A 12,914-nucleotide genomic window follows, 5' to 3' on the forward strand; every position below is an offset into this window, starting at 1 on the left:
AAAACCTCTCCAAAAGTGGCCAAATGAGCTTATCATTATCCAAATGAATGTAATGTGACGTAAAACATACAAACATAACTATTTAGGTAGAAGAACAGTCAAACCAAATAACTTCTTTGCAAACAGTCTTTACTTTTTGAATTGCTGTATTTGGTAAAGAAGTGCACAATTGAACAAATAACAAATATGGCCTGAAAACTGGCTGTGGTGGATCAACATCTACCTCACTGACATCATGCCATTTGTCCTCAGAGCTGCTGGTGTAAGCAGTGTGTTGAGATCTGCATCCCTCCCTCTCTATGATCTCCCCTTCACACCTCTGGCAGCAGTTGGGGAGGCTTTGGAGACAGCAGCAGCAGCAGCAGCAGCAGGGGTTGTTGTTGTTGTGGAGGTGGAGGGCTCTTCGGCGGGGGAGGTGGTGGTCTCTGGCATGACTCATCTGATGAAGGGCTGATCCACGGGACATGTCAAAGATCATAGTAAACAATCATTAGCTATATTATTATTATTATTATTATTATAATTATTATTATTATTATTGTTATTATATTACTGACCCTCTGATTCCTCCCACAGTCCAAAGACATGCAGGATGGGGATAGGTCAATTGATGACTCTAAATTATCCGTAGGTGTGAATGTGAGCGTGAATGGTTGTCTGTCTCTACATGTCGGCCCTGTGATAGACTGGAGTCCTGTCCAGGGTGTACCCTGCCTTCGCCCAATGACAGCTGGGATCTGCTCCAGCCCCCCCGTGACCCTGAATACAGGATAAGTGGTAGAAAATGGATGGATGGATGGATGGCGTGCTCTTGGGACTAAATGACTACTTTTGTTCGTTGGACTCCTACCTTTCTCTGGATGCCAGGATTCCGTGAGCCTAAAACGGCAGGCTTCGTTCGATTCATGAGACTCGCAGCTTTCAAATGATGTATAATATGACGCAGACGCATTCAAAATAATATTACTTTCTCTCTCAACTTGTCTCGACTCCTACTTGACAACCCACAAGTGATCTGTAGGTTGAGACTTGGGCATTGTGGGTTGAATCAATCTTTGTAAGTTTTTAGAAAGCATCATAATGGGCTTTGTGAGTGTGGAAAGTCTGAAACAGTTGAACATGTTTTATTGAAATGTAACAAATATACCACAGAAAGGGGTATTTTATATAAGAGTGTATCACATTTGGGAGTTCTGTCATTTTCAGATAAATCTTTATTGGGTCAAAATAAGAATCACCACTTGATGCTAAAGTAGTATTCCAGTTTTTACAAGATACAGGGCTGTATGAAAATTTGAAGCAATAACGCCTGGTTCACACTGGACGCGGAAGCGCCACGGCGCGGCGCGCCGCCGAAAATCGCGAGCGATCCGCGCACCCCCGTTCAGACCAGACGCGTATTTCTCCGGCGGTCGACAAGCGCTTCTGCTCAGCTGTTGTTCATTCAGAGCTATTTTTTCCATTAAACCCCATACAATTAATACGCCATGTTTCTGTAACCAAGAAGTTTGTTCACTTCTTGTATTAATCCGTTCTCTCTCTCTCCGAGAGGGACACACACACACACACACACACACACACACACACACACACACACACACACACACACACACACACACACACAGACAGACAGAGAGAGTGTGTATGGTAGTAGACAGTAGTTGTGCAGATATACCGTTGGAATACACTTTTTTTTATCTACTGTTCACATTTATTAAATGTATTGTCTCTTCCTGTTTCCGACAGTGCGAGTTTAGATACACAAATATGATCGCGTTTGTCAATCGCGGTATTTTATTTTGAAAATTGCTTTTATTTTGAAAACTGACCGGATTGTCTCGTGTTCCTCTGTGTGATGTTCTGCCAGAATTGACGCGTTCACTCGCGGCACGCGCAAAAAATAGAGCAGACGCCGTATCGCTTCACGGCGCGGGAGGGCTGGATGGCCTTCCATAGCAATACGCCCAGAAGCGTCTAAACTGCCGGAAATCCAAACAAAGAAGAAGAACCCACAAGCGGCAACGATAAGCGCAGCTTTGAACCTTTTTTCGAAGCAGTCACGTGGGTGTGGGTGATTTGTTTCAATACAAGCTCCGAAGCAGAGGTAACATACCCGCAGGACGCCTTAACGGACTTTCACCGACCGGACTCGCGCCGTGAAGTGATCTCAAGTAAGAGTGTTTGTCTGGGCAGAGACCGGACAGCTGCCGTGCGTGTTTAATGAACCCCTCTCGGTGTGTGACGTTTACCGGACCGCCGTGTCCCGTTCCATGTAGTTGAGACCACCTCACATTAACCCGCTACCCTGTTTTATTGCCGCGACCGACGAGCCCGGGTTCGGTCGCCGGGCTTCTGGGTGATAAAGGACAGCTGTTGTATGTTACAGGCAGCCAGGTTTCCCTCCTGCTGTCTTCTTCCCTCGTTCCTTTGTTCCGTCTCCGCGGGCTCGTCCGCCATCTTGCCCTGCTGCCCCTCTTCCGTCTTCTTCACCGGAACCAAAGAGTATATAGACACCAAGAGGCGAATCTCAATGCATTTACATTTAGCTAAGTAGGAGATGTTTTTATTCAAAGCGACTCAGAATAAGTACATTTGTGTGAAGAGTGCAACAGTACATCTCTATCAGCACAGTGAGGATTTCAATCCACCCGCTGGCTAAGTTGACCCGTAGCTAGTAAACAACAGAGATACGTGCTAAGATACAGATTTGTGGGGTTTTGTTTGGGAGGGAGAGATGTAGTAGAGGGAGGAGGGTCAGCATTGTAATAAATGTCTGTTATTAGTCTTGTAAATGTAAGCACACGGAGACGTCTGTGTTGCGTTAACTCTCAGTTTACTTCCGCAGTTTCTTCCTCTATATAACTCTCATCAGTTTAATGATAATACCACACAGGTAACATACTCCACCTAGTGGTAGGAGTCCAGGCCCGGTTCCAGAACAGAATGCCTTGGGGTGCATCTGAGATTACAGAGGGTGCACCAGTACTATACTAAAACCAGCTACCCAGCTTCAGTTCAGACTTCGCTTTTATACACACATGCCTCTCTACCATAGACAAGCACTTCTGCGTAGTTCTACTGACATGTTGGGACAACAAAAATTTACTGTGCTTAAAAGATGGTATCAGGGTGCGCGCATTTTGCACACGACACACGACGCGGCCAGGCCACCGGCCGCCGAAGGCTATCACAGCAGCGCTGATATAGAGCGACAACATTGCGACCTCGAGCGTGATATTACTTTATACAACAGTTATATTTCGTAAAATGTACTGTTAATAATAATAATAATTGACAATAGATTGTGATTTGTTTGTTTATTTAATCATATAAACGGATGAAATTGCTTCCGCCAACAAAAATAGATCCCCACTGAGCGGACTGTTGCCAAGCAACATATAAACAAAACACCATACATAAATGCGGAGTGATTTTGACAGTTTGGTGAACAGTCAGAGTGATGTTGGAAGCTCATATCTCAACGGTATTTAATGGAAATTGTCACAAGTTTAACTACAATTTGTTTTGTGAGCAAGTATTTTATTATTTTTATCATATTTCTAAAAATGAAAATCTTTTTTTTTTTTTTAATTGAGGGTGCAAACTATTTTTTTGGGGGTGCAATGCATCCTTATGCACCCCCGTAGAACCGGGCCTGTAGGAGTCATATATTCACATACATCACAAACAGAGTCCAGAGCTGCGTTCCAAAAACAGTTTGAGTCGCCCTCGCTCACTTGCCCTAAGCACTTGCCCTCGGGGGAATCCCCGCCGCCATCATAAGGGCTGTTCCATTTCTCTGAACAGCGGAAGTGAACTCCGTGAGATCGACCCTTGAGGGCTGAGTGATCGAGTCAACAACGATGGTCACTTCAAAGCTATATATCACCCACAATGCATTGCAGTGGTGCACGAAAAATATGTCCATGCGGTGGCGATAATGAACCTCAAACACCATTGTCTGCTGTCTATTCACCACCAAGGAAGAAGAAGAAAGAAGAAAATGAATTAAATTTAATTAATTTTCTTAAATTGTGCAATTAGACTGTCTGTTGCAGAGTTATGGCAGAGCCCACCGTTTACAAGTGTAAGTATATAAGCCGACGTATTGCCATCAAGCGCAGAATACGTCTTCGTCTCAATGAAATGAGTCTCCGCATATTTTGTGTAATTTGGAATAGGCAGTATAGCGCTACTCCAACAACGTGTGGTTGATCCATGATTGTCTGGGCTGTAAGTGAACGAGGGCAGGTGTGTTCCATTTAGCTCTTTCACTCTTTCTCCGCCCACTTTCCCTCCACCCTCCAAGTGGCCTCCGTGTGACGTCATAGCAAGGGCTGAGGGCAAGTGAGCGAGGGCGACTCAAACTGTTTTTGAAACGCAGCCCAGGTAATCTCTGAACAACAAGGTCTTGGGTCTCTTACGGAGGATGGGAAGCAGTTCTGCGGTCAATGGAACGAACATCTGTGTCCTTTGGATTGAAAGTGACTGGTAAACTTCCCATCATTCATTGGGAAACTACTAGCGCCTATGAAATCCTTTTAGTTTTTCCCCAATTTCCCATATATTGAGTCGCTGTCAGCAATAATAATTGTAATAATCATATAAAAATTACTGTTATTGTTTGTCTAGTCTATAGCAGACACATTTGCCAAATCTAGCATTATGTAAAACTGATTTAGAAAATAACATTTATTGTAATTAAAAATGTAGGGTTCTAACATTTATTTTGTGTACTAAGTTTTTTTTGACCTGTGACTAAGTGTTCAGCTGTTTTACTAATATCTTCGTGTGATATTACTGTTTTCCTGCAGACGTCCAGCAGCTGATGGCGTGTAAAGAAGAGGTTCCCTTTGAGCAGCAGGACTGGGGCTCCAGTCTGGACCAGGAGGATCCAGAGCCCCCACACATCAAAGAGGAACAGGAGGAAGTCCGGATCAGTCAGGAGGGAGAGCAGCTTAAAGGGCTGGAGGAGGCTGATATCAAGTTCCCAGTCACTCTTGTCCCTGTGAAGAGTGAAGATGACGAAGATGATGAAGAGAAGCCTCAGTTCTCAGGGCTGGCTTCAGCTGCAGCCAGCAGCTCAACTGAACAGATGAAAACAGAAGCTGGTGAAGAGGACTGTGGAGGACCGGAACAGCAACCAGATACTGATGGCATGAATGAAGACTCATCTGACATTGATGACATGACTGAAGACTCATCTGATGACAGTGATGATTGGCAGGAGACCAGAGAACCTCAGTCAGGTTTAAAGGCTTGGACCGATGATGAAGTCCCTGACAGTGATTCTAGATGTAGTACTGGTGAGAAACCTTTCAATTGCTCCGTATGTGGGAAAACATTTGACCATAGACAATATATGAAGATACACATGAGAACTCACACAGGAGAGAAACCTTTTACCTGCTCAGTTTGTAAGAAAACTTTCATGCAGGGAGGAAACTTAAAGAAACACATGAAAACTCACACAGGAAAGAAACCTTTCAGCTGTTCAGTTTGTCAGAAAACCTTGACAAGAAGTGGAAATTTAAAAACACACATGAGAACTCACACAGGAGAGAAACCTTTTAGCTGCTCAGTTTGTAAGAAATCTTTCACGCACAGCGCAAGCTTAAAGATACACATGAGAACTCATACAGGAGAGAAACCTTTCAGCTTCGGCTTTCCATAAAAATGTCTGTCCGGATGGGGATGAAGCCAGGAAACTTGCGCAATAACATGTTTAAATGCAGTACCTTTTGACACAACATTAACTACTATAAATTGCTTTATAATGGCTGGTCGTAGTTCTGCTAGAGGGTCAAGGATGGGTTCATAGATCATAGATCTCGTCTCGCGAGTTCTTCCGTGTAACAATGACCTCGCATGTGATTGGACGAGCACGTACGAGGTCACGGGGACCTCGTCCAATCACGTGCGAGGTCATGGGCATCTTGTCCAATCACGTGCGAGGTCATGGGCATGACTCATACGGGCAAGACGGGCATGTTTTTATACCTGTACTCAGAACTTTCCCTCCATTTTCTGTGTTTGAACTGCGTTGGTTTCGTGATCTATAATGGCTGGACGGCGTCTCGCATTCACCTCCCCTTCAACCCCTCTGCATGGACGCGATCAACCACTTTCAGCCAGTCCGCAGACCGGCGAGAAGAAACTGCTGAATGCTATCAGTGGCCTGTCTCGTCAGCTCGCTGTGCTTGCTGCCGATGTGAATGAGCAGTTCGCCGCACTAAACTCCAGGTTGGCTGCTTTGGAGACGAAACAGTGTGTGGAAGAGACTAACGTTAACTCGAAGAAGAGAAGACGGGTGAACAATCCCAAGATTGCGGTAAGAATATGTTCGGTGACTGCTAGCTAAGCTAAAATTAGCAAAGCAAGCCCAAGCTAAAAGTAGCTTAAAAGCTAATAGTCCAAGCTAAAAGTAGCATAGTAGCCTTGTAAAAGAACAAGAGAGAGGAACCAGTGTAACGTTAAGTTGCTTTGTTAAGTGTATGTTGTTGGTCTTTTACAGGAAGCAGTACGCCGTCTTCACAACTCGGAGACGAATTGTAGGCGCTACGAACCGGAGCAAGGGTAAGATTTAAAGAATATGCTTTCATTCTGCTGTATAAGGAAATAGATGCGTTAACAGTAGATACCGATCTTAACTGTTCATTTTGTTTTCCCAGACGAACCTCGCCTCATAACGAAGCTGTGACCTCTTACTTGCTCGGAGCTTTGTCCGCAAGTCCGGATTTCTATGACGCTGATAGTGACGCCATTGTGTGTAAGTAACTTTTACTGTTTTCTTCTTCCTTGTTTTAATTTTACTGTGACTTAAGTTTTCTTATTCATACCACTCATTTAATTGTTTTCCAGCTGCCTGTAAGACATACTATGAAACGGTACGCAGGAGCTTCAGACACACACAGCCTGATCTCGCATCGCAGGCGGAAGCTGTGAAGACGTCAGCTCGGAGTCGTTCCAGGAGAAAGAGGGTAAGACTTATTAGATTTATTAGATTCGTTTTTTGGTCAATGTGACCAAACCTACCTAAACCTATTTTTCAGGTGCATTAATAGATGTGTTGTGTCCATGCGCAGTGCATCGCGCAGTACTGATTGTCTTTATTGATTGTTTTACAGCTGCTGGAAGCGAGACGGAGTGTGCTTGCTGATGATGAGGTGGACCGTTGGAAGTGCGCCACCACAGACATGATGTCTGATGAGGAGGACGGCGTCGTTGGCGGGGTGTCTGGATGGATTGTGCGACCTCCATCCTCTCGTAGCCAGGAGCTCACCGAGCTCTGTGCGACTCTACAGTCGCGATTAGAGAATAATCCCAAATACAGGGCCACGCACCGCAGGCGGCTGTAAAATTGACCAAATTCGGACAGAATGTCGCCAGTTCATTTGTTTGTTGTGTGGGCAAATTTGTACAGTTGTGTGTTGTGTTGTCAATAAAGCTCTTTCTTTGAATACTTCCTCCTGGCAATTTTTCCTTTCCTCAATAAATTCATTCATATTTATATTTATAAATAAATAAATAATAAATATATGTGTGTGTGTATATATATGTATAAATAATCATGTATATATTAACATATATGTATATATATATGTATATATGTGTATATATATGTATATATATATAGTTTTCAATACTGCCACAACTGTCAAAAATCCTAGAGAAGCTATTCAACAATAGGCTCGTCAACTTCATCAACAAACATAAACTGTTATATGACAGCCACTACGGCTTTAGAAGGAACCATTCGACTGCTCAAGCTTTAGCTGAGTCTGTGGAAATCATTACCGACGCTATTGACCAAAAACAATATTCCTTAGGAATTTTCATAGACCTAAAAAAAGCATTTGACACTGTTAATCATGATATTTTAATAGCTAAACTCAGTGTGCGAACTATACTGTGGCTTTCGGGGGGGCTCACTTATATTGGGGGGGGGGGGGGGGGGGAGACGCTTGCGCGTGCCTCGGAGCAAGCCAAGGACTTACTCAAGACACAACCCTGTATTGCCATGTAATCACAACTCTGATACAGTAGCCTACTGTAAATAATGCTAAAATTTCACAACGGAGACACCAGGCAGTCGGAGCAGGTCCGGCCGCGGTTACACATCAAAGGGGGCGCAGACACGCTGTGACTGCGCTGCTGCAGGTGCAGCTGCTGCTTCTCACACCAGACACTGACTGTTGTAAGCAAATATCACCCCCAACTTCCACACACGCATCAAATCTAAATAAAAACATGCCAGTTCTGCAACAAATAACCAAGTCCGTATTAACATAAATAACCTCTGAAATAGCCTTCTTTAACACGCATCAACAAACCAATCAATGACACCACACACGAATGACCATCATAATTAGAAAATTAGCCTACAAGAGATCCAATCCTCAGTAACCTCATATACAATACAGTCCTAACAATTAATAATACAGTTTATACAGATCAGCCCTTACCTTAAGACAGAAGGGACCACACAGGCCTGGGATCAGCTTCCTTTGCTGTTGGTCCAGAAGCCCATGATGTGGACAGGCGGTGACCTGATTTAATCCAGGATGTGATGAAGGGCGTCGGGTCGAATCTCTCTAGAGGGGGTCCATTAAGATCCACAAAAAGGAGCGATGAGAGGCTGTTCTCACGCAGTCTGTTGCAGGTCTTGCTGTCAGTGTTATTTACGGCAGAAAAACCCCTCTCACACTCTGATGAGGTGGGGAGATATGTCCTGCTTGCAGTACAAAGCTTTTCCAAAGTTTTGCCTGGTGCTTTATCTTGTAACTTCCAGTCGCGGAACTCATCCACTGCCTCTCTAGCAGACTCGCCAAGTTTTTTAGCTAGTGTTCTTACTTCATGTTCTCCATACAGGATCAATGCGTTGCGGTCCTGTGGCCAGAAGTGCTTATCCAGGGGTTTTAACATGTGGACAAGGTCCGATTCCGGCATTCGCATTTTAAGGCTGTCAATCACCGACTGATAAAACTGACGCCGGTTGATTTTCCCCCTGACCTCAACAAGTTGAACATCTTTAAACAGGCCCAGGGATGTGCGCTGTTCAGCCTTCAATGTGGATTTACCGCCACTCTCTTTCATGTTTATCAGTACATCAGTAGTCTGCTGAATCTGGCGAGTGGCATCCACTAGTGATATGTCTCTCCGCTGAAGTTTCAATGAGAGGCCCTGCAACTCACGGAGTATGTCTTTCATGCAAGCCAGATCCATTAGAAACCCGGAGTGTGTGAGATGTTTGTATAGCCCCAGAAACTTCTTCCTCTCTGTGTCGTTGCGGGACGCATCCTTGCTCGCTGTCTTGAAGTGGCGAGCCAATGCAGGGTAGTTATTCCAGACTGCTTTTACAGTATTAAAACTACTCGCCACCCACCTGATCGTGAATATCTGCCCAATCCTCAAAATTTGCATACCGAGATCTGCAGCCGCTTCCTCGAGCAATCGCGCATTCTTTGCAGACTGGTGATACAGAGCGTATAGCTTGGAGATGAAAAACTCAAAGTGGTTGCATCCAGCAACCTCTTTGAGAGAGTCATGGACAGCCAATTCAAGGCGGTGGGCCAGGCAATGAATGGAGTGTATGTTTGGAAAGTCACGTTTAAGCCTCGCAATCAGGCCAGTGGTTTTGCCGGTGAGAACTGCTGCACCATCGGTGGCGATGCTGATGAGGTTTTTCCCCAAAAACTCATCATCTAATCCTGCTTGGCGCAAACTCTGTCTCAAGCTGTTGTAGATGGATTCAGCATCTGTGCCTTGTGCCAATTCTGTAATGTCTAAAAAGACATTGTCCACATCTCCTTTCCCACTTACATCACACATATATAATGAGATATGCGCGTCCATGCACCGTGCTCTCATCAATAGTTATGCTGATTTTTGAATTCATTTCTTTTATGTTTGAGACTAACTTCATCCGCATATGCTGTGCAATATGGCCTATAATTTCAGCACATGATTTATCTGATTTATGCACAGTGCCTACTTTTGCGCCATTGAGCTCCTGTAGCTTCATTAAAGGAGGGAGCTTTTTATAAGCCAGCCTTTCCTTGGCCACCATATAGGCCGATCTGAATGAAGTTGCCGTTTCTTCTTTTAACTTGGAATTTACCTCAAGTACTCTGTTTGGCAGAATCTCCTTTTGCTTGGTTTCCGCGACTTCAACGGCCCTTCTGTGTGCAATGCTGTCTCGATGTTTATATATTTTTTTACGCAATCCTTTTTGTGTGTGGCAGTTCACATCTCCATTAATCCACTCTTCTGATAAGTGCGTGCCAATTACCTTTTCCGAGAGGAGGAGAGTTTTTGTGTCTCTGCAAATTGTGCATCCCAAATTTCCGTCCTTCAGAAACAGCCAGGTGTTGCGGGATTTCCACTCTCTCCACTGCTGGCTGGTCCAGTCAGCCGGCAGAGAGAGGCAGGTGGAGTCACGGTCATCAGTGGCCTCTGAGCTAGCCTCTGTAGGCTCGTCCTGGGTGGTCACCCCGGGCCCGGCTGTTGGCGGGCTTTCGCCGACATCAGTCCCCGTAGGTGCAGCGGTGGTGTCTGTGTTAGCATCTGCTGAAGAACTCGTGTGTGGCTGCTCCTCAGGATCACCCGTCTTTTTTTTTTTTGTAAACCCGAAATTCGCGAGTAGGTTTCCCTGTGTTCTTTTCATGATGACAATCGAAATTCAGCGGTCCAGCGGTTGTTTTTATTTTATTTTTTCGCTTCTGATTGTTTCCGATGTCTGATTTAGAGTGACGTTTAAGACTAGCACACCCACGCATCAATGGTGAGGACAGGAATTGCATGCAGGCAGCAATTGCATCTTTATTAAAGCAAAATTGCGGTCAGCGATGACTCACCCTCATGCGCAAATACATTAAAATAGCCTATTTTACACATGACCCATTATATTGACAATACAAAAAAACAAATCAAATAGGAAATCCATGGGAAAAGACAGCATTTTGCCAGTATTTTAGAGACCCCCCCAAAATTTCACAAATCATGTTTTCAGGGGAGCTCATGTCTCATTAAGGGGGGCTGAGACCCCCCTGGCTCCCCCGTAGTTCGCACCCTGGCTAAACTGGAGAGATATGGCCTTAGCACTGCAGTGGATCAAGAGCTATATCTACACAAGAGATCCCAATATATTAAAATAGGTGATAACACATCGACTAGCTTGGACATAGTCTGTGGGGTCCCACAAGGGTCAGTTCTGGGTCCAAAGCTGTTTATATTATACATAAATGACATATGTAAAGTGTCAGATACTCTGAAATTAATATTCGCGGATGACACAAATATTTTCTGCTCGGGGAGTGACTTGAACCAACTTGTGGAAACAGTAAATCAGGAAATGGCCAAACTTCAAGTGTGGTTTAACATAAACAAATTATCATTGAATCTTGGAAAAACGAAATACATGCTATATGGTAAAAGAGGCTGCAACAACAGTCCCAACATTCAAGTAAACGGAGTTAATATTGAGAGGGTCCGTGAGAATAAGGTTCTGGGAGTGATTATTGATGACATGTTAAGTTAGAAGCCACACATAGCACAATTAAAAAGGAAGTTGGCCAAGAGTGTGTCCATACTTTGGAAAGTACAGAAAATATTAAATCAAAAAGCACTTCATCTGTTATACTGCGCACTAGTCTCACCGCACCTGCAATACTGTGCAGAGGTGTGGGGACACACATATAAAGGCTCCACACAGGCCTTGTTAATTCTCCAAAAAAGAGCCTTGAGAATTTTACACTATACGCCAACTACAGGGCACACACAAATCACTTATTTATCGAATAATACTCAAACTATATGATTTAATAAACTATCGCACAGCACAAATGATGTACAAAGCATCAAACAGAAGTCTCCCCCAGAACCTGCAAAAATTCTTCATACACAGAGAGAGACAATCTTAGAGGGGACATGATTTTCAGGCAAAGGAAGGTACGAACTACGCTAAAATCCTTTTCCTTATCGGTCACAGGTGTTAGGCAATGGAATGTGTTAGAAGACGAAGTCAAAAAAACACCAACACTGAGTTGCTTTAAGAAAAAGTATGTATATTCAACACTTGACCGGTACAGATTACTGCATGTGAGTTGATAAGGGTCTGGAGCACAAATCAGCAGGCAGGGTGCTGTGACTGGATGGGAGCATAACAAATGAACATTCTGTACCCAAACAATAAGCTGGACCTGAGAAGCTTGTGTAGCAAGTGCTAATGTGAATAGAGTAGGTAGTAGGCTAATCAGAAGATAAGGCGGGAGGATTAAATTGCTCTGATGTACAGAATGTGAATGAAAACCAAAGACAAAGGAAGTTGCTTGAAGTAAAGTGTATTGTACACAGATGGTGAATATATATATATATACAAAATATACAGTTGGCCAAAAGCTTAATAGTGATAATTGAATTATCAATAGACTAAGTCTCGTTCAGTATACCTCGATTCAACAGGCAATGATCAATCACACACACAAATAGTAAATCACACCAAATCAAAAACCATGCAGCAAGTTGCTGCCAGTCCCAAAGAGTCCTTTCTCGTCCACCCCAAAAGAGAGGGAGAGAGAGAGAGAGAGAGTCTGTATGAGGTAGGTGGTTGTGTATTGTCCGGGAAGGGGGGAGAAAAGGGGATTTGGGCTGGTGGTTGTGTGGGTGAGGGTGTGTGTGAGGGGATGCCTGGAGTTGAGCACAAAGTGCTATCGTTGGTGTCTTGCTGCTCAAGCAGACACATGGGTCTGGTTCCTTCCAGTCCTAGCTCGCCATCAGTGTCTCAGGGTAACCTGGCCTGCATAGACACAAGGCCCATTTTAAACAATCAACAATAAATAAATAAATCACAGCTGTGTCACTTTCAGATATCATAAACTCCACAGTAAATAAAGTGAAATAAATGTTAAATCCAC

The 12,914-nt window shown here is 44.0% G+C and overlaps 1 protein-coding gene and 1 long non-coding RNA gene across 2 annotated transcripts in view; both read left to right on the forward strand.

The window, feature by feature from the left end:
• LOC311031050 overlaps positions 1–12,914 on the forward strand; it is a 544,877-nt gene that overhangs the window by 228,212 nt on the left and 303,751 nt on the right. The window lies entirely within an intron of this gene.
• On the forward strand, positions 1,590–7,451 carry LOC311025118 (uncharacterized protein C14orf93-like). Its single transcript, XM_084027853.1, has 6 exons — positions 1,590–2,171; positions 4,815–6,331; positions 6,515–6,576; positions 6,672–6,769; positions 6,862–6,980; positions 7,128–7,451. Exons 2-6 carry the CDS (start codon positions 6,062–6,064, stop codon positions 7,356–7,358), a joined length of 780 nt encoding a protein of 259 aa, XP_083883979.1. The 5' UTR covers positions 1,590–2,171; positions 4,815–6,061; the 3' UTR covers positions 7,359–7,451.

This window comes from Eutrigla gurnardus (genome assembly GCF_963514095.1).
Source record: "Eutrigla gurnardus genome assembly, chromosome: 1".
NCBI classification, from domain to species: domain Eukaryota; kingdom Metazoa; phylum Chordata; class Actinopteri; order Perciformes; family Triglidae; genus Eutrigla; species Eutrigla gurnardus.

Excerpts from the sequence above, each read along its gene's own strand:
- LOC311025118 (XM_084027853.1), top strand. The coding sequence starts at position 6,062 with ATGGCTGGACGGCGTCTCGCATTCACCTCCCCTTCAACCCCTCTGCAT. Across the intron at positions 6,332-6,514 it reads TGAACAATCCCAAGATTGCG|GAAGCAGTACGCCGTCTTCA; the intron begins GTAAGAATATGT and ends GGTCTTTTACAG. Across the intron at positions 6,770-6,861 it reads TGATAGTGACGCCATTGTGT|CTGCCTGTAAGACATACTAT; the intron begins GTAAGTAACTTT and ends ATTGTTTTCCAG.